The sequence below is a fragment of the Amphiura filiformis genome, chromosome 17 (genome assembly GCF_039555335.1).
Source record: "Amphiura filiformis chromosome 17, Afil_fr2py, whole genome shotgun sequence".
Classification (NCBI taxonomy): Eukaryota; Metazoa; Echinodermata; class Ophiuroidea; order Amphilepidida; family Amphiuridae; genus Amphiura; species Amphiura filiformis.
In genome coordinates, this window is record NC_092644.1 from 55,064,303 (window position 1) to 55,091,974 (window position 27,672).

General features: G+C 36.7%; 1 protein-coding gene across 4 annotated transcripts; it reads left to right on the forward strand.

Annotated features, from left to right (window-relative positions):
• The first annotated feature begins 4,224 nt into the window (after nt 1-4,224).
• Nucleotides 4,225-25,891, forward strand: LOC140138009 (tRNA dimethylallyltransferase-like). 4 transcript variants are annotated; one of them, XM_072159839.1, is made up of 10 exons: nt 4,236-4,382; nt 14,270-14,503; nt 16,207-16,835; nt 17,387-17,475; nt 18,244-18,297; nt 19,985-20,102; nt 21,723-21,922; nt 22,898-23,007; nt 23,491-23,623; nt 24,942-25,891. In XM_072159839.1, exons 1-10 carry the CDS (start codon nt 4,236-4,238, stop codon nt 25,049-25,051), a joined length of 1,824 nt encoding a protein of 607 aa, XP_072015940.1. In that variant the 3' UTR covers nt 25,052-25,891. The 4 variants fall into 4 exon arrangements, with proteins under 4 accessions (XP_072015941.1, XP_072015940.1, XP_072015939.1 ...); XM_072159838.1 differs by lacking the exon at nt 18,244-18,297 and adding an exon at nt 18,308-18,361; XM_072159840.1 differs by lacking the exon at nt 18,244-18,297 and having other exon boundaries at nt 4,225-4,311; nt 17,387-17,529.
• The last annotated feature ends 1,781 nt before the right edge of the window (nt 25,892-27,672 follow it).

Below are 27,672 nucleotides of genomic sequence, written 5' to 3' on the forward strand. Positions count from 1 at the left end.
GTGATGTGCAGTGATCTAGGCTACTTTCATGATCCTCAGTGGTATAGGGCAGGTTAGGGCCTAACATAACCACTATATAATTATTATTATTATTTTAATATAGGCCTATTAGGTTATTTAGCCTGACCGTTTGACTCCGCCGGAGTATAATTGTGCAAGACTCGAGACTATCTATTTGGCGGTGAATATTCAAAGCACAAGAGAGAGAGAGAGAGAGAGAAAAAAGAAAATCTTAATCTTGTCCTTCAAAAATCACTGGTATACCATCCTATTATCATGCATTATTACTTCATACGAAAATGACACTGTTATAAAATGCATAAAACGGACAAGACGCTATTATTTAGGCAACATATGTCACCATAATAGACTGGCAACGCCAGCCTATAATTTTTTTTCTCGCAATTGAAAGCGTGATAAGTCGCACACTTTCGCCGAAAAGTCGCACACGTTGGCGAGAAATCGCGGCGATTTGCCTCTGCGTGAAAAACGCTGTGACTATCCACCAGGCTTTACAAATATAATTATGTTTTTGCAAGTTATATTTCAAACTAGTTTCCCAGACTATGACCTTAAAAAGCATTCTGAAGAAGCTTTTTATCAAGTTTAATTTTTCATAAATCCACAGACAATTTTTTCCTCTCAATCTTGGTGTCTGGAATCTGGATCACTTTATTACTTTCGTGTGTTGGTATTTAAGAATCGAGAGTTATCTTGAAGCGAGTCTTAACAATATTGTAGACGAGTTTGGTTTGGACGACGATGACGATTGACGACGACAATGATGAAAAACTTACGAAACACCATCTTGTATTTAAAAAAAAACACAATAAAAAAAAGGAAATTATTCCATAAAAACGGATTTAGTAAAACCATACCAGCACCTGCATTATAGCTCTAATGCACGTACACGAGACTGTATTAACGGTGGTCTAGTCGGGATTCATATTTAAATTACCATTTCAATAATGGGTCTGCATAATTATTATTCTTTTGAACAAATATATAGACAATTTGTATTGTATAAAGCCAATTTTGTTTTGTATGAAGCAAATATGCGATGTTGTAGGCTACATAACCATGATAACAACTGTTATATGTTTTACGTTTTCTTTAAGCCGAAATAATGCGGTAGTAATTTTTGATATTAAAGAAATCACGCTTACGATCTGTCCTTAACTGTAGAGCTATATGGAGGATGTGACAGTCCTATAAATTAAGGCATTCAAATTCAAAATTACTTTGTTGTCCAATACAAACACAACAAATTTGGTTGATTCGATGAGTAAGTGTAAGTTGGGATTTGGACAAGGTTTTGTAAACATTATATCAAGTTGTTTTTATTATCATATTCCAAAAAATGGATTTGAAATAATACTAATAATCAAATTCATTTAAAATGATCGTATCAAATTAGCTTTAATATCAATATGTAAATGTAGGCCTATAAATTATGGTATATTTTACGATACGACGTATATTGGATATCCGTGTTATTCTCATTCGATTGCTTGTTTAAAAATTTAGCAAGATTAAAAAATAAATGGTGTAGTTTAATATGGGAAATAAAGCTGCTGTTACATATGTCCCGTCAAATTGAGCGGCGGAAAATGTTAATTGAACTGTAGAGTTAATTAAAATAATTATTGTAGACAGTGCACACAGATTTAAGGGATTACTTTTTGCTATTAGTTATTGAATGGTCGCAATTAAATTAAGTACAACATGACATTAAAACATAATTTATGTCATTATACAAATCCAGATTTAATTAAAAAGGCGAGCAAAATGGTTTGTTAACATTATTAATAAAATATGAATGGTTAATAACATATGAAAGGAACTTGCACAGATAGTTAATTGCAAAAACATACAATAACACAATCTCTGCAGATCTTACGCTTCGTTCTCTTAGAACGTTAGGCCTACATAGATTATAAGTCCATTATGGGATCAATGACCGTAGGGCCTATATATATATAGCCAGGACTTTTTCAGAGGGCAGTGGGGGCGGGGTGGTTGAGGGGGCAAGGCAACTTTTATGACATATGTGACGGAAATAGTCAAAAATAGGCTAAAAAGTACAAAATGGCTTAAAAATCTTAAATATCAGGGTGGCATCTCATGCACTCAAAACATTTAGAAATTTACTGGTAGGCTTCAATATAATATAGTAGAAAACACAATGAAACAAGAATTGTCTTTAAAAAGACAACGCCATGGATGAAGATCATAATGTGACCACCACGCACCTTGAATCAAGCTTTCATTAAATGTATAATTATTATGGGACCTATTAATAGAAAAATCTTCGGACTATTTGGGGGAGTAGGACCAATTAATACGAATGACATTTAAAATGGTATAAACAGTCGTATTGTACAGTGTTTCTTGGATGTTATTCATAGATTCAGTATAATTTTACTAATTCTCTATATCATTTTAATTACACAAACGTAAAAGGACAAAATTGCTGGTATTCTTCTGCGTATACATTAAAAGTGCATAAAAATCAATGATTGCATATATATATGCAGCTGTATGCTATTATAAAATATATAATTAATTTTATGCGTGGCAAATAGTTCATAGAACATTGCCGTTCCCAAACACAATATAATATTAAACAAGGCTTGTATTTTGAGTGACTAAAATTAAGAACGACTGAACCAAGAAGACGAAAAAGAAAGAAGAACAGGAAAAAGGACACACATGGTACAATCACATACCCTTATTTATGACCATGATAACAAGCATTTTTGAAACACGAAGAAAGGCTGCGTGTCGGTAACATTTTTGTTTGCTTGTTATTTTCTTAATTTTTAAAGAATAGATGACACATCAGGTCTAACCTGAACAAATAACTAGTGTTTTCATTCGCTGACCATTACGGTTGATTTTAATGGGGAAAAAAAGGAAAAAAGTTTGGAAATTGGAAGGAATGCTGATGTACTTAGTGCCCATTTTTTGTTTTGTGATAGTTGTGAAAGATGAAAAATACGGGGAAAAATATTGCAATTGCTGAAATTTTAGGAAGGTTTTTTGCTCAAAATGAGGCGCTGTGCAATCATAGACCCTGGAAATATTTCCAGGGTCTATGGTGCAATATACTAATAGTTTGACATGGTATAGTATACTTCATGTTTGATGCATTCACCACTAGCTGCGAAAATTCGAGTATAGTAAACTATTATGGCTAGGGTAGAATTATCATAATTTTTGGCAAATAATGTTGAATGCATGATGACGTTTTAACCATGAGAAAATGACAAATTGGTCTGTACACAAAAGAATATTGATTTGGTGATCATCCCACTGAACACAACGCTACATTGGCCCTATATTGACGCATATCAGGGAAGTTTCCCTGCTCATAAAACCCGAACTCCAGACAATTATACTCGCCAAATATTACTCCCTAAAAATCGCCCAGACACTCTTAATTCCCGCTCACATACCAAGAAGTTCAAGACGCGGTCACTGTCACTGATCACTGTAGACCCTAATCTTTGAATGATGTCATATGATCATCTTCAACATCATCATTCATCATTCTCCATCGACGTGTATGTTAACACTTTAAGAAAAGGTTATTATTTCATCAGAAGAGACAAAGCAGAAGTTTCTTGAAATTGTGTTCAATGGCTCAGGTTATACAGGTCTCATGTCCTGATGATGTATGTCAAACGGATCATGTGCCATCTCTGCCATCGTAAAATTGTTCCATGTTTCTTTTAGTAATGAATTACATTTGGCCAGAGGACTTGCCTGACATTGATGTTTTTTTTAGGTTAGCAGGACGAAAGACCAATACACATTGCGGAATTTGACATTTAAACCGTACCCGAAGACCGAAGTTGAGCCTGAGGCGCCTGTTGAACTGAACTTGGCGTGTATTTCTTGTTGATATGGCGGTGGTGTGTGTCTGTGGGGGGGGAGGTTTTGAAAAAATCGAGTGGGTCATCATATTGGGGGGGGGGCACCGAACTTGATGGGGGGGGGGGCACCGGGTCTGATGGGGAGCACAGGCCATTTTCCAGAAATTTTCTTATGGGATTTTCTAAAATTTCAGATCGATGGGGAGGGGGTGGCACGTGCCCCCCATGCCCCTATGTTACGCCGCATGTTCGAGTGCATCCCCTCCCTCTCCATCATTTTTGCATCCTCCTCAAAATTTTGTTGGTGCTGCAGCACTTGCAAGGAATTTTCTAGTAACAAACATAGCCATTTTCAAAATGGCCGCGCCCAGTACGGTATTTACGGCTGTTCGGCGCCTGCCAATAGTTGTAATTTTAGGGGCTACTGGCACAGGTAAATCAAAATTAGCTATTGAAATGGGAAGAAAACTAAATGGAGAGATTATTAGTGCTGATGCGATGCAGGTAGTGTATTTTGTAATAATGGAATTACATATAAACCCCGGCATACTCACCGGCATGTTAAGCTTACCATGTTACTCGCTTGCCAGTCTCGTGTACGCCATTTGTACACAGAGACTGGCTAATGCCATTTTGTGTGTCAATGGGATTTACGTTTTGCGCAGCTCAAACATTTCAACATTTTTTTTTGCAATTCAGTCAATTTATAGTTCACCACTAGTGCCGCACTATTACATCATACATGATTACACTGACTTTCGTATTCGGCGAGTAGGACGATTTCGACCTCCTGGTTTGTTTACAAACAGAGAGGTAGACAAAAGACCGCTCCGCTTGTCCAAACACTCAAGTATCACTGAGACGAATATACCTGTGCTAGGCATGTTCACAAAATTTTCAAGTAGGATATTTCACATAGAAATTATTTTGTTTAACAAGGTCATTATTTAACTTAAAAAATGAGGGGTCAACCATGTCTGTAGGTCAAAAACTAGCGAAGCTATGGGCAAATGTCTGTTTTTAAAAAACTGTACTTTTCTGTGACCATCATTGACAATGCCTTACAATGACTTACTGTACAAAAAAAGCATGTAATGCATCATTTTTTACCACGATGGTCCATTTTAAACAAAGGCGATTTTATTTTATGAAATCTAACTTTCACTGCATGCTGACTTCTGTATCAAGGATAAAGTACCAGCACATTTTAGACTACGTCGTCAAGTTTCTGGTGTCGAAATTTCAAATTTTTGTATTTCCCTATGGGGATTACACAGTTAAGCCATTGACTGTGAGCTACTGTGATCCAAACTTTTTGGATTGAATGTCGCCCTCTATAATAAGCAATGTGGACATGTCTACCTGTGCTTCTATTGTCCAATTTGCCATCAAGATTTCATATGGAAACAGTTCAGACCCAGAACAGGATCATGTCAGAAATTTTTTTGTTCTGGGTCTGATTATTCGGACTAGTTCACCACGTAAACTTGTATGGCTCAAAATTCGGACCGCTCGCCATTAAGTTCATGAGTTTACTGATTTCTGTGTTTTGAAATTTGTTGACGTTTTAATGATCCCCGATTTCCGGTCAATTATTTTAGCTGTGTCACGTCACGTGCATGACGCTGGTGGGTACCAGCCAAACTTCAGAAAAAAACCATGATCACCGATAACGATGTGATGTGGGACTTACATACATGACATAGGATTACACAGAGATATTTCTTGCCAAAATGTAACAATTTCTAGGCAAGTTGGCCCTACTCTGTCTGCGTTATGTGAAAAAGGACAGTCTTAAGTAAGTATACGTGCAACGCTTTTGATGTTTTGATGTTTTGGGAGACTGTGAGGGATCTGAATAAAAAAATGATGGAGCCTATTCTTGACTGTGTAATATTCCTTCAACACGCTGCCATACGGTAACAGTCTTATACGATGGACAGATAGTATCAGTTTGTGAATGAGGACATCGTATAAGTTCCTTGTACTAGTCAATTTATATGAAATTGGTACTCACATATCTGATCTCCAAATCATAGTTATCTTCATGTATCCAAGTAAATTGTCAGCCAGCATGACTGATTAACTTGGACGTAAAACGTTTCTCATCTAAATAAATGTAACTGGTCTAACCAGCTTAGTGTAGGTGCAGCTTTGTCTGTAATACTGAGTTTCCCAAGGGAAGTTACGTAAACAGAAACAGAAATTAAACTTGGTCTTGGAATTTCTGATACTTAAAAGATAATTTCCAAGCCATCAACCCCCCTACGTCCGACAAGCGTGTTCGGTGATGAAACAATGCAAGTCACCAGATGACCCACCTCATTTACAGCCGTTTTCTGTCGTCAAGTCATGTTCGCGATACAGCCATGTTGCACTCTGGGGGGGGTAGGGACTAATCAGTTACTTCCGGGTCACGTCGATAACAACGGGTAAACAAAATGGCTGGGAAAACTGAGTAAGTTGTGTCTTTTAAAAAGTGTTTCATCGTGATGATCAGAAACCTCAAAAAACTTTTTTTGACCGTGCTGGATATGTAAAAAGATATACAGGTATATTGAAGGATATAAATTGGATGGTAAATAAGCCAAATATTGCAAGAAATCTACTCGCTAGAATCGTGGCGAGCCCGCAAAAAATTACCGTCCATGCGAATGTAATATTGAATACGTAAAATCCTTACTAAGCTTACCATCAATCATCATGTCATGATCATGTATGGCACATGCAGTTGATCCTTCTGATACTTTAGTGTTTGGACAACTGGAACAGGGCTGTTTCACAATCAGGGTACATATTTGAAAATCCATGTTTCTTAGCATCCTGCTGCTAAATGAAAGAAGCTGAAGGATTTCTTTTAATTTATAAATGAAGTATGTCTACTCCTCTTAGAATCACACATAAAAGAAATCACATCAATGCCTTAGGGTTTTCATTATATGGTGAAAAGTTCACTTTTTTTGACATTCCATCTTCGAAAAGCACATTTTAAAAGCTCTAATTTATATAGTAAAGGAATTTTGAATTGACTATTGGATGACTTTTCTAAATGTAGTTATATGCACTGAAGTTTTGAAATTAAAATCATTTGCACATTTGAATTACAGAAAAAATGTGACCCAAAGTAAGATTTGTCAAAAATCTTGAAAATAATGTCACCTCCTTTACATTTGATTTTATGAAGCACTATAAATCAATTTAAAACCCTTCCAAATTGTGCAGAATGGGTGAAAAGTTTCATTTGTATCCTGTAATTCAAAGTACCAAAAATCATGATTGTACATCAAGTGGCGGAGTAGGGAAGAGTGTTACCAAGTGATGTCAAAAAAACCATGTCCCCTCCTTTACAGCATTATTCTATCTGCAATATATTTTTGTAGTTAGGTACCATGTTTTTAAATTACATTTTTAATAGCTCAAGGTGCAACTATTGTAGGGATAAGAAACAATTTTTGAAATTCACTAGATTTTTTTCTTTTGCCACATCATAAAATGTCCCCTCCTTTTCGGTTTATAATACAAAATCATGACTTTGTCTAATTTTATATATTCCCACACTGATAGAGTGGTGAAAACTAATGAAATTTCATAATAGGAACTGCTGATGATAATTAAGTGTGATTTGTGGAGAAATAATGTGTTATTCCAATTTTAAGATTTCAGCCTGTCAAAAAAAATGTGTCCCCTCCTTTACCATCAATGTTTTTTGCATTTTATTCAAATACCGTACTGACGCGAGTATAGTCCCACCCTTTTTTTGGGTGAAAAATGACCAAAAATGGGTGGTGGGACTTTACACGAGGATTTGCTAGTTAACAAGGTGCATTTTTAAGCTTTCAAAACAGTGAATACACATCAAGGTTTCCTATATTCGGCACCAGAAGCTTAAAAAAGTAGTCTCACTTGAGTTGTAAAAACTCATATTTTCTCATATTTTTGGGTGGAATTTTAGCCTTACCTTCACTAAATAGAATGTTGTGAAGGTAATTCTGCAGTACTACTCCCCATTCCAGGTCATCCTGGAGTTGATCATGGTCACGATAATGATACTAATAAAAGGGAATAATCTGAAATAATTAGGGTGATTACGTAACTGATGCATGCTTGAACCACATTTTGTTCTTTGTTCTCAAAATTACAAAAAATGACCTAAGCAATTAGCGTAGCAGGCTGACGATATGCAGTGAGTTACACATATCTTAGCATAGGCTAAAAAATGCTGTCTCAAAGCCCATGGCAAATATCAAATGGTCATGGCGTTCACTTCAAATCATCCCCAAGTCAACAAGGTTCAGGAATGTCCTCTCATTGTTAATTGTTGGTTAACCCACCACTTGAACAGGATTTAGCCAAAGTAAACAAAGACTAGAGCTATTTACGAATTCTATAAACAGGTAGAAGCTTATTATCCTCTTCAACAATTATATATATACCGGTAGGATTAACGATTGGTTTAAAAGGTGTTTTATTGGCACTAGCAAAATGAGAAACATGTAGGACCAACTAAATGAACTTGAGGTACATATGAATACAACCTTTATGCACATTTTGTAGACTCAGAATACAATTTCCTGATTTTAGGAGCGGTTTGTGGTGGACGGTCACATATATCATTATGATATTATTTGATACTAGGCGGTTACCCGTATTTCGCGGTTCTCGGCTGTCATAGTTATTGGCTTTTGCAGATCTCAAACCTGGGCTTCCTTGGCCAAAGTTACACCCACCGACCAAGTTTGAGCTCCATAAGCAATTTGAAATCTTTGTGTTTTGACCTATGACCTCTCCACCGTAGGTGACAAAAAAGGTCACAATGGAACTTTTGTTTGTTAGTTCAATGTCCACCTACCCACCAAGTATGAGCTCCATAGGCAATTTGAAATTTTTACCTTTTTGACCTTTGACCTCTTAACCGTAGGTCTGAAGAAAAGGTCACCGTGGAAACTTTTGTTTGTTAGTCCAAGGTCCACCCACCTACCAAGTTTGAGATCCATAGGGGCAATTGAAAATTTTGACATTTCTTAACCTATGACCTCTTAACCGTAGGTCTGACGAAAAAATCACCGTGGAAACTTTTGTTTGTTAGTCCAAGGTCCACCCACCCACCAAGTTTGAGCTCAATGGGAGCACTTTGAAATTGTTACCTTTCTTGACCTATGACCTCTTAACCGTAGGGTATGACTTAAAAGGTCACCGTGGAAACTTTTGCTTGTTAGTCCCAGGTCCACCCACCCACCAAGTTTGAGCTCCATAGGAGCAATTTGAAATTGTTACCTTTCTTGACCTATGACCTCTTAACCATAGGTATGATGAAAAGGTCACTGTGGAAACTTTTGTTTGTTAGTCCAAGGTCCACCCACCCACGATGTTTGAGCTCCATAGGGGCAATTTGAAATTTTACCTTTCTTGACCTATGACCTCTTAACCGTAGGTATGATGAAAAGGTCACTGTGGAAACTTTTGTTTGTTAGTGAAAGGTCCACCCACCCACCAAGTTTGAGCTCCATAGGTGCAATTTGAATTTGTTACGCTTTCTTGACCTATGACCTCTTAACCGTAGGTCTGACAAAAGGTCACCATGGAAACTTTTGTTTGTTAGTCCAAGGTCCACCCACCCACCAAGTTTGAGCTCCATAGGGGCAATATGAAATTAGACTTCAATTGAACTTGACCCGCCTTGACCTTTGACCTTAAAAAATATAAACTCGTTCTTCCTCATACCAAGCTGCACCCACCCACCAAGTTTGAGCCCGTATGACCTACGATGGCCTCACATTAGCAGTCACAGACAGACAAACAGACAGAGAGACAGAGGGACAGAGAGACAGAGAATAGCGTATTATTATATAGATTGGTCCGTAGATGTCATTATGTTTATGATAATAACTGAAATCTTGCTTGCAGCACTCAGATCGAGATTGCTTAGACTGATAACTCAATATGGGGCTATCGTTACGGAGCAGAGGAGGCTAGTAGTAGTAGTCAGTAGGGGAGCATATATGCAAATAGTGCGAATTCTCACTATTGTGCGATTTCTATTGTCTGAATTTGCATTCTCACTATTGAAGGAATATCACACTCTTATCAGGGCTGTCAACTCTCACGCATTGGCCGTGAGTCTCACGCATTGGGTCACTTTCTCACGGTCTCACGCCAAGGTAGTATAATCTCACGCCTAGGTAGTAAATCTCACACAAAAAGCTGGAAAATGAGTAAAATCTCACGCATCGTCATGAATAATTTGTTGTTCCTACCCCCTAAGATCTAAAATGGTTAGAAGAACCACAGGGTCAAAGTTTGTAGGCCTAATTTTTCATACTAGGGATTGAAAGCTGTGTAGGAGAGGTTAGGTGTCATTTCATATAAACTCATTAAAGTTCATTAGAGTATTTATGAGCTATGGTACTTAGAATATGCAGAATAAATGCACAGTTTTGGAATCGAGTTGTAGTGAAAATAGCTTAAGAGTCTGTGCTCGACTCTTTGCATGAATATTTGAAGAAAAATAAATATTAAATATTAAACATTAACTATTATTAAATAGAGAAGTAGCTCTATTATTGAATAGATGTGAATTAATACAAAATTACTGATGCAGGTTCCAAAAACAATGCATAAGTTTGAAAGATGCTTCTTCATTACATATATCAAATGATGTTGAATTTTAAAAATTTCGTGTGAGAGAGAATTCCATCTGTAATTGCGCTATATAAAATGTGGAAGCAGCAGTTTGGACCATAGCTGCGTCGCGCACTGTACCAATGGACCTCCGAAACCCTTTCAAATTGTCCTGGCAAATAAGAAGTATTTTAAATAGCATTAAATGAATCATTGAAAATTATAGGAGCCTGGCATAAACAGAGAATGTTCAAGTTAATTTTCAAAATTTAACAACATGTAATAAAAACAATAAGATACAAAGCAATCGTACCCTTCTTTTACCCAAATCTCATTATCATTACCATTTTAGTTTCTCATAGACAAGATGAGAATATTTTATCAATTAAGTAAATTTGTTTTTGCAATCGTTAGTATCAGCAATATAAAATTTGATCAAGCCTAAATGACGCATATTTGCATACAAACATTAATGAGACTTTACTAAAAGAGTGGTACAATATTGTTCTTGTATTTGATTGTTTTTAGTAAAAATAAAAATAATAATTTTTGAGAACCATATGCCCAAATTTGATAGGTAGGGGAGATTGGGGTTAGTTGGAACGCGGGGTAAGTTGAAACATTGTATTTTTTTCTGACACAAAAAATTAATTTGGTAAAATACTGGCACCTAGTAATAGGTATTAGTAAGGGTCATCCACCAAATTAGCAACAGCACTGATGCCCCACCTGTGTTGGCTTGGGAAAGGAATATCTGTTTTTTGACTTACTGACTAATTTTTATACCCCTCAGAAAAGATGCGTTATCTCCATGTTGTTTGAAGATTCAGGGGATTATTTTTTGAGTATCATAAGCACTAGTAGTAAGTCCCAGAATAATGTTAAATAAAAGTTTTATTGTATTTCTTCTTTTGTGTAATGAACTTTGAAATGTGAAAATAGGCATCGGGGTTAGTTGAAACTTTTGAGGTGGGGTTAGTTGACACGTGAAAATTGCATAGAAAAATATGGTTAAAAATTTGACTTTTTAAAAATTTGTAACATGTTTACCATTTCTTCAATATTGCTTTAATATGGTTAAAAAGCAATAATACAAGCAAAAAGTGCACACAGAAAGTACATTTTATAATATTTTAGGCTTCTCATATTTTGGTCCATGGTGACACTCGTCACCTTGTGTCCAAAGTATTGACCCGCACTCCCACATATTTATTTATTCATTTTTTCACACTGATTGTATGTTAAAGGGTGCCTTCAAGGGAAGTATAACCCTAACAACACAATAATAATTATTTTGAAATTTTTACAAGCCATGTTTCAACTAACCCCACCCTATGTTTCAACTTACCCCAGGGGTGGGGTTAGTTGAAACACTTTTTTTCAAATTTTCAAATTTGATTATATGAATAATCATAAGCAGGTCCAATAAAGTTTAAGGCTGTATTTGTAGCATGTATGTATATGTTTATACTGATATGGTTAGTGTTTCTTGAAAGTAATCGGTTTGCGTTAAAAAGACGATTTTGTGAAAAATGTTTCAACTAACCCCAATCTCCTCTAAGTATAATTTAATCAAAATCATGAATATAGTATAACCATGATTGATAATATAGCAAACCACAGCTTGCAAGATAGAAAACAATTCAGGAATCCAAAGGTATCCTTAAAATATTTTCGCTATTTTATAATTACCTATTAGTACTCTATGTGTTGCTTTTATGCAGAATCAAACATCACCGAAGGCAATTCTGATGAAAAGCGTACGAAATGTATACATGTCACAAGTGAAGAAAAATGTTGCCAAATAGAAATCAGTTTCACAGCACTTCTATAGTTGCAATAGTTTTAATATGGAAAAACAGCAGTATGATCGACAGGAATTATAAAAAACACACAACCGCTGACCCTGTTTTAAATTTTTGTGCAACCTTTTAATATTACGTTCAGAGACCATGTTATACATCATTTATTACATCAAAATAATTTAATTTACACTTAATTACAATGAGGATTGGCGATTTCAACTACAACAATTATGATAATATTATTCAAATAAAAAGTAATAACAATTGCAATAATAATCAAAATGAAACAGATGTATTTGTAGGATTGTAGAAATTCAACTTTTTTTGATTTTTTGATTGTCAAATCCAAAAATACTCACTAGTTTTAGACTTTCGCCATCTTGGCTGATGGTTTCTTCAGAGTGACCATTAGTGGATCATATACATGGTCTAGAGAGTAACTACCGATGTCCCTCAGACCTTCTAATCCAAATTGCGTCTCTGATCAGTCTTGTTTGTTGGTTTCCGTCTTTCTCGAGTAACTTAGGCTCCCCTCAATTATTGATAACATGGTTCTTGATTGTGATGTAGTCAGTTATGGCGGATTTTTTTAGTTCTTAGGTTGACATTGTCCTATTTTTTCTGGTGTATTTTCTGTTTGTGACTTTTTCCGCATCTTTCTGGTGTTCTTTTAGTCTCACTCCAAATGGACAGCCTGTCTCGCCAATGTATGACTTGTCGCAACAGTCGCGCACCCTTTGCAACCAATCTCTTAGACAACCCCACTGGCCTTGGTGGTATTGACTTTGTCCTTTGGGTGAATGTGTATTATGCGGTTTTATGGTGATTGATATTTTGTGCTTGTGAAATATTCTCTGTAGTTTTACCAATAAACCTTCCATGTATGGAATTACCACCACACCCTTAGTTTCTGTCTCCTGAGTGGTGTTCTTTTGTTCTTTGTTCTTTTTCACTTCCGCTTTGCCTTCTACTTGTTGTTTTGTCTTATCAAACGCCCACTTTGGATAACCGCAATTGGTGACTGCCTTTTTGATTCTACTCTCTTCTTCCTCCTTATCCCTGTCTTCCGTCATGATGGAATGCATTCTGTCAAGCAGTGTTCTTATGATGCCGATCTTTTGATGAAGTGGATGTTGTGAATCAAAATTTAAGTATTGATCTGTATGAGTTTTCTTTCTGTAGACCTGGAGCTTTACTGTTCCATCTTCCTTTCTGACAATCATTGTGTCTAAGAATGGGATCTTGCCCTTGCACTCTTCCTCAAAGGTAAACTTGATCTTAACTGTGGTGTCTACAGTATTGAAATGTTCCGCCAGTAGCCTTGGATTAGAAGGCAGGGGAACAAAACAGTCAACAGGGACATCGGTATCTAGACCATGTATATGATCCACTTATAAGAAGTAAGCCACCAAGGGATACCGCAGGAAAAGTGGATCACAATGCCAATGGTCAGTCTGAAGAAGCCATCAGCCAAGATGGCGAAAGTCTAAAACTAGTGAGCATTTTTGAATTTGACAATCAAAAAATCTAATCCAAAAAAATATATATATATATATAAATAATTGTGAAATATGTGATATTCTGAGTAGATCGTTGGGATAATCCAATTAGATTCTTGTATGATGTAATTGATGTTGTGTGTGATTCTGTAAATGAAAAAGAACCAAAAGATTCATGTATACAACAAACTTCTAGCCTTACATATCCCACTTCATGTAATGTACAGTGGCGGCGCCATTTGGGGGGCATGGGGGGCAAATGCCCCCAGTCAGAACTCTTGCCCCCTGTTGCCCCCAGAAAAAACCCAAAATTACGAACATTTCCACTTTTTGCGGTAATTTTGCGCAAATGTTTTTGATTTTGCCCCCTGAAATTCACTTTGCCCCCTAATGCCCCCGAAAAAAATTTTCCTGGCGCCGCCACTGGTAATGTACACAATCTTTTGTTGTTTTCTCTTGTCTTAAGCAGTTGTATTGTGGACTCGACATCATCACAAACAAAGTGACACAAGCAGAACAAAGACAATGTCCACATCACATGATTGGATATGTGGATCCTCACAGCTACTACACAGTTACAGATTTCCGCAACAAAGCCATCCCAATCATCGATGGACTGCTTCACAAGGGCAAGTTACCCATTATTGTTGGTGGGACCAACTACTACATTGAGGCACTGCTATGGAATATACTCATTGGAGAGGTTAGTTCAAAGAAATTAGGATGGGAGAACTCAGATTCTGTATAGCGCAATCATATTGTAATGGGAAAGCTGCCCTGTTGGAGTGTTACTTAATTAAGGCACCAATATTTAATGTTAATTGGAATCTTAAAGCATAAGTGTTGCAAAGGTTTGCAAATGAAGTGCTTAGCTACTGGGGGTGTGTTAATTTCACTAGCCAGTAATTCTGAAAAATTACTGGCCCAAAAAGAAAAATTGATCAGCTGGATATTGTGATTACCTACCAGGGTTCGATGTACTTTAAAAAATGAAAAATTTGCATAGCAATTTTAGCGAAAACATTATTTAAAGGAGGATTTCGTGATCCTAGCATCCTCTTTTTATAACATTTTTCAGTAGATATCCACGAAAAAAGCTTATTTCCAAAAGTTCAGTTGATTCCGATTTTGCGTTTGCAAGTTATGCATGATTATGTGTATTACACTGCTCCATAGACACGGTTGTTTGACGTGATCATTTATTGGTTTTGTAAACAAAACATCATGTATAACCCAACTTAATCAGCTAAAAGCGATATTATGCTAATATATACATATGCTTTTGAGTCATTTTCAACTTTAATTTCACCTCTTTTACAAAATTATTCACGTTTACAGCATTTTTAAAGCTTTTTGGATATAAAATGTATCCATTTATGGCAATATTGGTGGCGCTATTTAGTTACTGGAAATTACTCTTTCAAGCTTTTAATACAAATAATTCCATTTATTTTTTGATGAAATATGTTTATAAAATTTCTTTGTTGCTTGTTTCACCTATTCCATCTATTTTAATGGCAGTAATGATCATCTCCCCCTTACAAATTAAGAAATGTGATTTAGGATAAATAGCGGCACCTATAGTTTGCATTTACTTGTGATTTAGGATAAATAGCGCCACCTATAGTTTGCATTTACTTAATAATGAAGCCAATTCTATATACATCAAACAACCGTGTAGACAATGTGTTGTAATTTCGTTCTGGTGCACCAGAACGAAATTCAAATTTGGCGATATTTTTGCCAAACGAATTAATCTGCAAGAAATATTTGGTACATAAACATTATGTAGCCAGAGGTATCCAGTGGTGTAAAAATCTCAACTTTTTTTGGGAAAAGTGGGGGGATGAGGCTGTGGATCACGAAATGCCCCTTTAAGTGATATTCTTATGATTAGCAAATGCTTACATTGTAAAAAATTGCTATACAAGTTGAAATTTATGAAGCAGTTTATACAGGTTGTTCAAAATGGGGAGCATTTTGCTCTGCTACACCAGGTAAATCAAATCTTACCTATTTTGTGAAGGTACTTGACCATTATCTCCAGTACAGTGGGTGTAGAATTCAAATAGAGTCACCCATTTCAGGTAAACCCATTTAAAATTCACACTCCCTATGTAGAAGATTAAGGTCATGTCTTCCATAGGGGTGGATGGAATTCAATTGGAATACAAGGTCAAGATGCCTGTCACCCAAAGACAAGATTTGGGGAAGATTCTTCATCCAAAGATCTCTTCTTTTTGAAAAACTGATTAAAACACAAAACAGTAACCCTGTATTGTAAGTGACTTGCAATTATTGATGAAAAGATTCCTATGAATCATTATAAATGCCTTTGTCACAAAAGAAAAATGTTGCTGTATTTTTATATTATGATAAAAATATTGTGTTATTTCTAAATTCTAGGAAACTGACACTGATACATTAGTATGGGAAGAAAGACCATTTAAGAAGTTGAGAATCAGAAGGAGGGATACCTCTCAAGAGGCAACTACAAGTGATAGTAATGTTGCAAGGCAAAGTGCTTCAGAAGACAGAGAATGTGAGACCTTGCAGACAGGTGATCTTGCTTCAGATGTGAGTGCTGATAAGGTAACGTCTGGTGGAAAAGATCTTGTTGGAGAAGCAGATCCAAAATCCAGGACTGCCAGCAATGCAAGTGAATGTGATCTGATAAACAGAGTGCAAGAAGGGTCAAGTGAACAAAGAACTGCTTCAGAGCAGAATGAAGCAGCAGGTACATTGAGGAACTCCAGCAAGGGTGACATCAAAGAACAGACTGGTGTCACCCAAGAACATCAGACAGAGAAGCAGCAATCTGTAATTGAAACTGATACTTCTCTTGATAGCAGAACTTCTTTGTCAGAATGTCCAGATGTGGACAATGGTGCGGGAACATCACAGGAAACTTGTGTGCAATATGAGGAGGTTGATGTTGATGCTGCTGACAATGCCACACTGCATGGTATCCTGGCAGAGATTGATCCAGAAAGAGCTAATGGTCTTCATCCAAATAACAGGCGAAAGATCATAAGGTACACAAAGGGTTTTGTATAATATGTGATGCTATTTGACCATATCTTCATTGGTGAAGTATTTGCTCATAACTTTGTGCTCTCACAAAATCATAGAAATTATTGGTACAATATCGTATAACTTCATTGCACTTTTATGCATTATTCAAAGTAGACCAACAGCAAACTATCATATTTTCAGAATCGCATGATGCATTTTGAAAATTAAAGGAAATTAAAGGAATTTGTAACACAGTCCAATGCTTGACAAACTACATTGTATATCAGTTAGTGAAATCAAGAAACAAAAGTTGAGTGTGTTATACAAAGTTTATGTTGACATCAGTACGAATATCACCTGCATGGTGAGTGGTATATAGTTATGCGCATTGATCCCAGCATTGATTGCAGTGGTTCTGTAGTGACAGATCTATATCTACCATTCCCTTGAATCAACTTTCTATGTAGTATAGCCAGAAAATGTCACCAAGACCAAGTATGATCAGATTAGCAGTGATTTACTGTAAAAGTTGTGATGTATGTACATGTAATATTTGTTTTCTTCTTTTCAGGAGTTTACAGGTGTATGAGCAGCAAGGAATACGTCACAGTGAACTATTAGCAAGACAACATCAACAGACTGGTGCTAGCTCTTTGTCTGGTCCACTCAGATATCACAACTTGTGTATACTGTGGTTACAGGCAGATACTGAAGGTAGGAACAGGTTCACTCAGATATCACAACTTGTGTATACTGTGGCTACAGGCAGATACTCAAGGTAGGAACAGGTCCACTCAGATATCAGAACTTGTGTATACTGTGGCTACAGGCAGATACTCAAGGCAGGGACAGGTCCACTCAGATATCACAACTTGTGTATACTGTGGCTACAGGCAGATACTTAAGGTAGGAACCGGTCCACTCAGATATCACAACTTGTGTATACTGTGGCTACAGGCAGATACTGAAGGTAGGAACAGGTCCACTGAGATATCATAAATTGTGTATACTGTGGTTACAAGCAGATACTGAAGGTAGGAACAGGTCCACTGAGATATCACAACGTGTGTGTACTGTGGTTACAAGCAGATACTGAAGGTAGGAACAGGTCCACTCAGATATCACAACTTGTGTATACTGTGGTTACAGGCAGATACTGAAGGTAGGAACAGGTCCACTCAAATATCACAACTTGTGTATACTGTGGATACAGGCAGATACTCAAGGTAGGAGCAGGTTCACTCAGATATCACAACTTGTGTATACTGTGGCTACTGGCAGATACTGAAGGTAGGAACAGGTCCACTCAAATATCACAACTTGTGTATACTGTGGCTACTGGCAGATACTGAAGGTAGGAACAGGTCCACTCAGATATCAGAACATGTGTATACTGTGGCTACAGGCAGATACTCAAGGTAGGGACAGGTCCACTCAGATATCACAACTTGTGTATACTGTGGCTACAGGCAGATACTGAAGGTAGGAACAGGTCCACTCAGATATCACAACTTGTGTATACTGTGGCTACAGGCAGATACTCAAGGTAGGAACAGGTCCACTCAGATATCACAACTTGTGTATACTATGGCTATATGCAGATAGTCAAGATAGGAACTGGTCCACTCAAATATTACAACTTGTGTATACTGTGGCTACAGGCAGATACTCAAGGCAGGGACAGTTCCACTCAGATATCACAACTTGTGTATACTGTGGCTACAGGCAGATACTGAAGGTAGAAACAGGTCCACTCAAATATCACAACTTGTGTATACTGTGGCTACAAGCAGATATTAAAGGTAAGAACAGGTCCACTCAGATATCACAACTTGTGTATACTGTGGCTACAAGCATAAAATGAAGGTATGAACATGTCCACTCAGATATCACAACTTGTGTATACTGTGGCTACAAGCAGAAAATGAAGGTAGGAACAGGTCCTCTCAGATATCACAAATTGTGTATATTGTGGCTATGTGCAAATACTGAAGGTAGGAACAGGTCCACTCAGATATCACAACTTGTGTATACTGTGGCTACAGGCAGATACTCAAGGTAGGGATAGGTCCACTGAGATATCACAACTTTTGTATGCTGTGGCTACAGGCAGATACTGTAGGTAGGAACAGGTCCTCTCAGATATCACAACTTGTGTATACTGTGGCTACTGGCAGATACTCAAGGTAGGAACAGGTCCACTCAGATATCACAACTTGTGTATACTGTGGTTACAAGCAGATACTGAAGGTAGGAACAGGTCCACTCAGATATCACAACTTGTTGATATTGTGGTTACAAGCAGATACTCAAGATAGGAACATTATAGCTACATTGTTTGACCTAATTAACGCTCCTTACCGAACAGTAGGAATTTCAATTGAATTATCACAGCTTTCAACAGCTTTCGACCCAACTGTGATCGTATATTGTGTATTTCAAACTACAACGCGAACACACAACCTTGGATACAATACTAACCAATCACAATTGAGTTGACATGGTTTGATTCACTTCCGTGTTACACATGCACAGTCGCACACGCTGGTGTACATCACGCAGTGTGCGCAAAAAATCATCACGCTATGTCAGGCTGTGTTCATTCAAGTGAAATTTCTACTGTAGCACTCCCTGAGAAGTTCTAACTTACATTTGTTTAAGCGCCATTTAAGTTTACTTTTTTTTCCTGAATTTGGGTCAAAATTCATAATTAAATCACAGAAAGACAATGTGGCCATCAAGTTTTATTGACAGCATCATTTACTCCACAGTTCATACTCCTTCATATTGAATTGTAGCATTATTTTGCATACAAAATGTACAGTTTGAATTTCATAACAATAATAAATAATAAGCGCCCTCTCAAAATAATTCTTTTCCCTGAGTATTGCGGAATGAATTTGCTTGCTCATGCATGTACCTGTACAGGAAATATCAGAAGTTGCACTAGTATTAGTATGCAAGAAACATTATAGTTGTCACTTTAAGAAAGCTCAGTTTTTCATTCATCGCAAAAAAACATATCCCAGATGACATTTTAAAATCTCAATTGTTAGATTTGAAGGATTCATTCAAGAACTAAATACTTATTGTATTCAATGTGCATAGTTTGATTGAATTATTGGAAAAAAATAACAGTCTCTTGACCATGCTTTTCTTGTCCATTCAGTGCTTCATCAGAGATTGGATGCTAGAGTAGATGATATGATAGAGCAAGGATTGGTAGAAGAGTTGGCTGATTTCCATAGGCAGCACAACCAGAAGAGACTTGAGTCATCTGATGTAAGGTAAGACACATGTTGATATCAGCTGATGTAAGGTATAATGAAAGACAGAGATAAAAAGACTAAATCACGTCTGACGTCATCTGTCAATCAAACTCGAGCATGGTTTGTTTACAAGTGTCATGATGATATGAGTTGCTGAACGCGGCGGTAAAACTGGGCGCCTTATTGTTAATTTTGCACCTTCAAACAGACAAACCATCTCAAAAGTTAGGTCTTTATAGTAGGAAACTTTCTTTCATGAAGGCATCATGTCAACAATGCCTAGAAAAGTTGCTTTTTGCCTTGTAAAAGTACGTAATTTTTTTCGCCATTTTCTGCTATTCCTTTTCTCTGATTGGCACCAGATAAATTGACCTTCCTTTTAGGGGCTATTGACCAATCAAGAATCATAGGGAACTTGATTGACAGATGACATCAGACGCGATTTAGTCTTTTATCTCTGTCTTTCATTATAAGACAAAGGTTGATGTATTGGGCCAAGGAGTTGTTGCAGTGCTTGAAATAAGATAAAATATTTAAGGGTCATTCAGGCCCTTAGGGTTCAAAATAACTGATCAATGGATTAATGATGGGACTTTTGCATGAGTCCATCTTGTTGGCATTGGTGAGAAAAATTCAAGGGCCTGCAGGGCCCAAAAGCAAGTGTATGTCCTGCCATATTTTTGAGCACTGTGTTGTTGGGAAGGTATCAAGGATCTTACATAAATGGGGTAAAGGCAGCTTTTTGTCACACTTTAGTGCGCTTCGATTAGGGACCTAACAAGCGCTCCAGAGCGATGCCTCTTCACACCTAACGAATGCTTACTAGGGTTGTGTTGGAGAGCCAACCTTACTTACTACCAAAGATTGACTGGGGTTCAAACCAACAACCTATGGATCCATAGCCCAAACCCTATACCACTGCTATGAGTAAAGGAGTCTGTTTAGTATACTTATTGATTACAGAATAAAGCGCATACACACAATATACTATTACTAGTGAATACGTATAATATAGTCTCTGATCAACAATGAACCCTAAGACCCTAACCCTAACCCTGATGACCCCGGTCTGACCTGATGCTGAACGTCGCAATTCTGTACTATTGAATAGGCTGAATAGAGACCTAATCATCGCTAGCTAGCTAGCAATAGACAAGGTGACCTAACGAACGCTACAAAGTGTGTTTAAGTGTGACAAGAGGGTGTTAAAGGGCATGTTGCCAACTACAGTAAAATTGCTTCAGGTTAATATCATTTAGATAAATATGGAACATGCCATTGGGCAGGGTGTATGAGATAACAAATGTTAATGGATGGGTTCATGTTCCATCTTATACTGTATAGACTATAGTTTTATTTGAAAAGATAGAAAGAATATGAAACCATTTGAGTGATGATTTGTGAAATGTACTGGAAGTCACTGTATGTGTTTGAAAAATGAAGAAAAAAATTTAATGCAGAGAGTGTGCAGGTAATTTCTAAAAAAAAAAAAAAATTAAAAGATCGACCATGCAATTGCAAGGTTTTTTTAACCAGACATCAAATATTGGTGGAATTGCAATGATTTGAAAGAAATATAATGTAAAGTTTGGTAAAAGGGATAATTAAATTTATTATTCCATTTGTCTATTTGTATAGAAAAGAGGAGCAGTATGTGAATGGCATATTCCAATCAATCGGCTTCAAGGAATTCCATGATTACCTGATTCTATCGGACCAAGAAAAGACAACTGATGAAGGGCTGAAACTTTTCAAAGAAGGAGTGGAGAAAATGAAGATAGCAACACGGCAGTACGCAAGGAGACAAAATAAATGGGTTCGCAACAGATTTGTGAAAAGTAAGTGGTTTATGTCAAATGTGATGTCAAAGTAAACCAAATAGTCATGCAGGAAAGTTGGATGAACTAATTGTTACAAGAGAAGTATAAATGATTGTGTGTATTTTCAAGATATCAAACCAGAATTACAGTGCACAAATGGTGAAATGTAATTTTTAGTTTGCAAAAGGATTACATTTAATGAAGAGAAATACACTAAATCAGATCAGATGTCCTGTCAACAATGTGTGTTTATTTTAGTATTAAAAGACATATCTACCCCATACCCAGTGTTAGAAATCAAATAAGGCAACATATTCAAGGGCCATTCATTCAGACATCAATCAGGCCTGAAAATCTGAGAATTGAGTATATCTTATGGTTATTTATTGGCTTTATGGCTTATGGTTATTTATTGAGTTAGAAGGAAACCCAACTTTTCAGAGGTGAGGGTTTCAAGGGCTGTTGGGCTATTTCAAATACATCACCCCATATGGAAGAAATGACCTTATCTTAAACACAGAGGGTGTAGACTTCAAATGGAGTCACCCATTCAGATAATCCCATTTGGAATTCCATGTGTGGAAGATTAAGGTCATGTCTTCCATAGGGGGTGTTTGGATTTCAAGTGTAATAGTCCATTTGGGCTCTTAGGTCTGAAAATCTACAGACCCTCATCAATTTTCATTGGCTTTTAGCTTGAGAGCCCCTCTTATTTTGAACTCTTTATTATGTACAAATGTTATCATTATTCTTGCAAAGAAACTTTGCACTTTTCAAAATTGAATGACATATTCTCCTGTATATCAGTTGCAGCCACTTGTTGGAGCTTAATGCAACAAGTGCCTTTTCTTGTGTTAGTTAACAAGAAAGTATTTAGTAGCAAGGCACTTGTGTGTGATTAAGTTTCATAGAGTTCTTGATATTAATAAATTTCACAGCAATTAAAAAAGTATGAAAAGGTTGACATTAATTTTTTCTTGTTTTGTTATGAAGGGCCAGGCTCAGCAGCACCATCAGTGTACAGCCTAAATACAACAGATCCTAGTAGATGGGATGAGATAGTCCTACAGCCAGCATTAGATATTCTACAGGCTTGGTTACAGGTGAGGAGAAAAATAGTGTACAAGTTAGCAGCATGGATACTGATATTGGACTCTGTCATTTTTGATATTTGCTTAAAAAGTTACCTTTTTCAGAGTCTTGATTAGCAGCGACGTAGCTTGCAACACCATCACAGCGTCTTCATTCAGCGTAGTGATGTTTACAATCGGTTGGTCATGTGACCGGAGGTTAACCGGGTTCTATTGATTTCAACAATAGAAATCTGGCCCATTCCCTGGTTCTGCCAGGGTGCCAGCAGACCACTGGCAGTTGGGTTTTGAAGCCATCTCTACAAGCTTTTGCTGTATGTTCAAAAATATATTGCACTATTTGAGAAACAGGCTAAAAGGTTAACTTGGACACACAAAATATCTTTCACAAAAATTACACAGTAAATTATGTGTGTCAGTCTTGTCAACAGTAACACAAACAGACTGAGGGCATCAGTCTAATATCTCATATCTGATATTACCTGTTCTATACAGGGCAAGAATCCTCCTGTAGAACCAGTCCATTATGAACCTGAGCCAGAGGACAGTCATGAAGTGGATAGGAAAGCAACATATGTGTGTGATGTATGCCAGGGAAAAGTGATAGTGGGATGGCAACAATGGCAAGGTAAGAAATAACAGGATTCGAACAAGGTACTTATAAACAAGTGTGTGATACAACTGGCAACTTGCAACTTTATTAGTGAGAGACTGTAGGAGCAGTGATTCAAAGCAAATGCTGTATGTACATGTATCTGTGTGTGCAGGTTATAACCTCCAAAGATGGATAACTGCCCTACTATCCAATGGGGGACCACACAGAGAGCATGGACTGTCCCCAGTTAAAGTCAAGACTGGGGCCGGTTTTTCACAAAAACCACACATAAACCCATATTAAATCAATCATAAGATCAATCGTAAGTCTTTGTAAAACAGGCCCTGGGCTACTGTAAATTGCACAGATACACATTTCAATGCATGATTGAAAGATGTTGGCTGTAAAATATTCCATGGTCGATAAGTTGTGTACATAAAGTAAAATGCCAAACTCTTTGTACAAATTAATTGTATTACTAACCACTCATTGTGTATTATATTGCAGAAGGTACAATGCACATGCTTGATGTTGTGCACATTTGACATTTTACTTTAGTCCATGTTTGAAGATGGGGGTTGTGAGGTGTGTATGTGTGTATGTAACAGGGTTGTAACTACCCCGTCACTTATTGAAAATAAGCTTCCTTCAGACTGGCACAAAATTGAACAAGTATTATGTGGTTATGTACAGACGTTAGTAATGAAAATGTACAAGTTTGCACGTCTACATGCATATAAAACTGCAATTTTGCAGCAACATACACCGCCATAGCATTCACTCTATTATTCATGGCAGCCATTGTTGTCCTAGGAAGTCAATTTGTAGTTAACACAGGTTCGTCAATAATTGGCACATTAATACCTGTCCCAGAGGGCGTTTGCTGATAGTAAATTAGATGGCACTCAACTTGGGCTGGCTACAACCCTGGTACATGTATCATGGATCACAGGTTTTATTAACTTGCTCCCTGGCTTTAGATTGGACCAGTGGCTGTCGTTCGCAACTCACCTGGTAGCATTTTGTAGTAACCATAACAGGGCCTAGATTTTGTTTTGGTTTGCGAGAATCAAAATCCATCATAGTCACTGCACTTACTGTATGATGCAATGTGAAACTGAATCTTACGAGAATCATTACGAGAATCAATTCTGTGATACTCGTCAAAATCTAGGCCCTGCGTAATATTTTTCATATGCAGGAGGATGATCCACTTTAAAACACATGGAATATCCACCTTTTGTTCAACGACCTTGACCGTCATGTGCCACCTTCATCCCCCGATTTAAGCTGATTTATAATCAATTGGTTAACTGATTCTTATTCTCTGTATTTTCTTCTTCATTTACAGCTCACAGCAAGTCTCGTTCCCATGCTAAACGAAAGCGTAAAGCAATCCTCAGGAACTGGGAGGCCCAACAAGTGCAGCCAAATCAACAAGACAAAGAACAGAGTAACTAGTTTATCCATGAAAATCGTCAAAGACAAATGTGATGTGAACAGATCCCACCATGTCAAAGCAGCGATTTGTTAAATTGAGGCAAAAATAAACAATAAAATATGTATGCAAATTGGTGTTATATGTGACACGATCTGGTCCATGGGGCCCAAAGGCAGCAAATTTGAAATTGAGATAAAGGTAAAAACATAGAGTAAAAAAACAATACATAAATACTTAAGAAAATAGACATCAAAAAACCTCATAACTTTAGAACCAAGTATGCTAATCCGTTCATGTTTTCAGTGAATGATCCTTGTATGTATAATGTAATAATTACAGTAACTGCATTTTCAAAAATGCCTCCTTTGGCCCCCATGGACCAGATCGTGTCACATATATAAAAGATAACTCTGCAAACAAGTATGTTTATGATGGAAGTAATTTCAGCAACAGTGTCCCAGCAAACACAAACGTTTTACAGAAAAGGTTTAAATTTTTGAAAATTTTGCAAAACATTCTAACATTATGTTATTAAATGTTGACCAAATATTTTGGAAAAATGTTTGACAAATATATTTTACAACAAAAACATTGTGATAACGTTTTTGAAATGCTGTTGTAGTGTTTTTTTCATGTAAAATATTTTTATATACATGTATGTTCTCATATTAAGAACTTACAGTTAAAAAACCTACAGAGTTAGAACTAGATGCTTGCTATTATAGTCCAAAGGCCAAAAGTCAACCTAAATTGATCTGAAAGTTTTATTGTAATCGTATATGCCTTGGAAATAACATTGTGTATTAAATTCTGGCTGAGAGTTAATCTAAATTTATACTACTTAAGCTGAGCGATAGCGATTGGTTTTAGCCAATGAGTTTGAGCGATTTTTGTTGTGTTGGGAAAAGCGTGCTAACTTATTGGGCAAATACCAATCTCTTGTTGCTCAGCGATGTAGTATAAATGAAGCTTTACACTGGTGATGAGCGCATAATTGCAAATAATCATATGTTTGTATGAATTTTGCTAGCATTTAATCAAATCTGTCAAACAAATGAGAAAAAACATATAATATCATTTCAAAATCCCTTGGAAAAATGGGGTTACATGACCAATATGATGGTACTCTGCACTTTAATGCATGGAGATGTATTAAAACAAACCCCAAAATCTGTCAAGTCCTGCCACCCCTTTTGTAACTCACAATTTGGGAATGGTTGAGTTAATCCATTTTGTTAATGTACAACACATCCGTACCTTCTGCCTCGATATACTAAATTTTTTCATGGGGACGTCTCCCTAAAAATCATCCTAGAAGAAAAAAATAAAGCTAAAAACCACCAAATTTGGTTGAATTTTGGTGCCTTTTCCAATACATACAATTTCAAACTGCACCCAAAGTGGAAAAAAATTGGTGCTTTTCTTAACCCGAAGTATTTATTTTCTTCCTCCAAGTTAGGGTAGGTCATGTCATGATATTATACCAAACAGTTTTTCTTGGTAATCTGTGATGCAATGCTACTTGGCTTCTTTTAGGGAGTGCAAGAGAATCCTGATGATTTTCAATCTCAGATTTAATAACTTGATTTTGTGAGAATAAAATAAAAATAAATGTGAAATTTAAATTAAAAAGAAAGGGAAAATGGACAATTTAGTGATGTACAGGTAGGCTTGAGAAATACAGCGGTGTAGTGGTGGGTTGGGTTTAACACATGGATTTAGGTAGCCAGGGGCCCTAAATGTTAGTCTGGTCCAGGGCCATGAAAAAGGTAAATGCAGTCAAGACTATCTTTAATGCGTATTTTCATAACGTGCACATTGAAATGAAGATGTTATTGTAATTGTATACATTAGTTAATGTAATATTGTATTATATATTACAAATTAAAAAAGATCATTTGTTTTGATTTTAAAAACATAAATCAAAAGATTTTGTTATTTTAAGTGTGTTTGTTTGATTATTTACTAAATAAGTTAAAAGTGTTTGTAACTGTATCCCCTTTTTGTCAGACTTTGGTACCTGACTAGTCTTGAATGTTTGTTCACATAGGTTAAAATGTTTATTATTATTACTTGTTATGCATGCATGTATATATAACAGGGCACGCGGAAGGTTTTTGAAAATGAGGGGGCGAAAATTATCATACTAAAATACAATAAATGGCCGTGTAGATTGGGCGACCCCCCCCCCCCTGAGAAGTAAGAAACTTTTGCAAAATGAAGACCTAATTGAAGCGATTTGGTTGCCCATTTTGGCACTATAAGTGTTTAAAATTTTAATCTGAAAAAGCCGACAATTTGTGAAATGAGCCGTCCATGCCGGGGGTCCATGAAACCTTTCGTGGACAATTTTTTCCTGTTGCTGTAGGCCTGTAAATTATGTTAAACATAAATTGGCAAATGTCGAAAGCAGATGCGAAAATGGGCACCATCCACTATCAGGGGGTATCAGAACATGGTAGGTATACCTACCATGATCAGAAGTTGGAAAATTGTGCAAACTGAAGGTCCAATTGAAGCAATTTTTACACTATATAAATCATTGCTTTAAACAAAATAAAAAGGACCAAACTCTTTTGCAAACTTTTGAAACTCACAATTACTAAAGCATGTATCATGATGTATGGATCGATGTTGAAGT

Excerpts from the sequence above, each read along its gene's own strand:
- LOC140138009 (XM_072159837.1), top strand. The coding sequence starts at position 4,236 with ATGGCCGCGCCCAGTACGGTATTTACGGCTGTTCGGCGCCTGCCAATA. Across the intron at positions 17,530-19,984 it reads GTTACAGGCAGATACTGAAG|TGCTTCATCAGAGATTGGAT; the intron begins GTAGGAACAGGT and ends TTGTCCATTCAG. Across the intron at positions 20,103-21,722 it reads CTTGAGTCATCTGATGTAAG|AAAAGAGGAGCAGTATGTGA; the intron begins GTAAGACACATG and ends CTATTTGTATAG.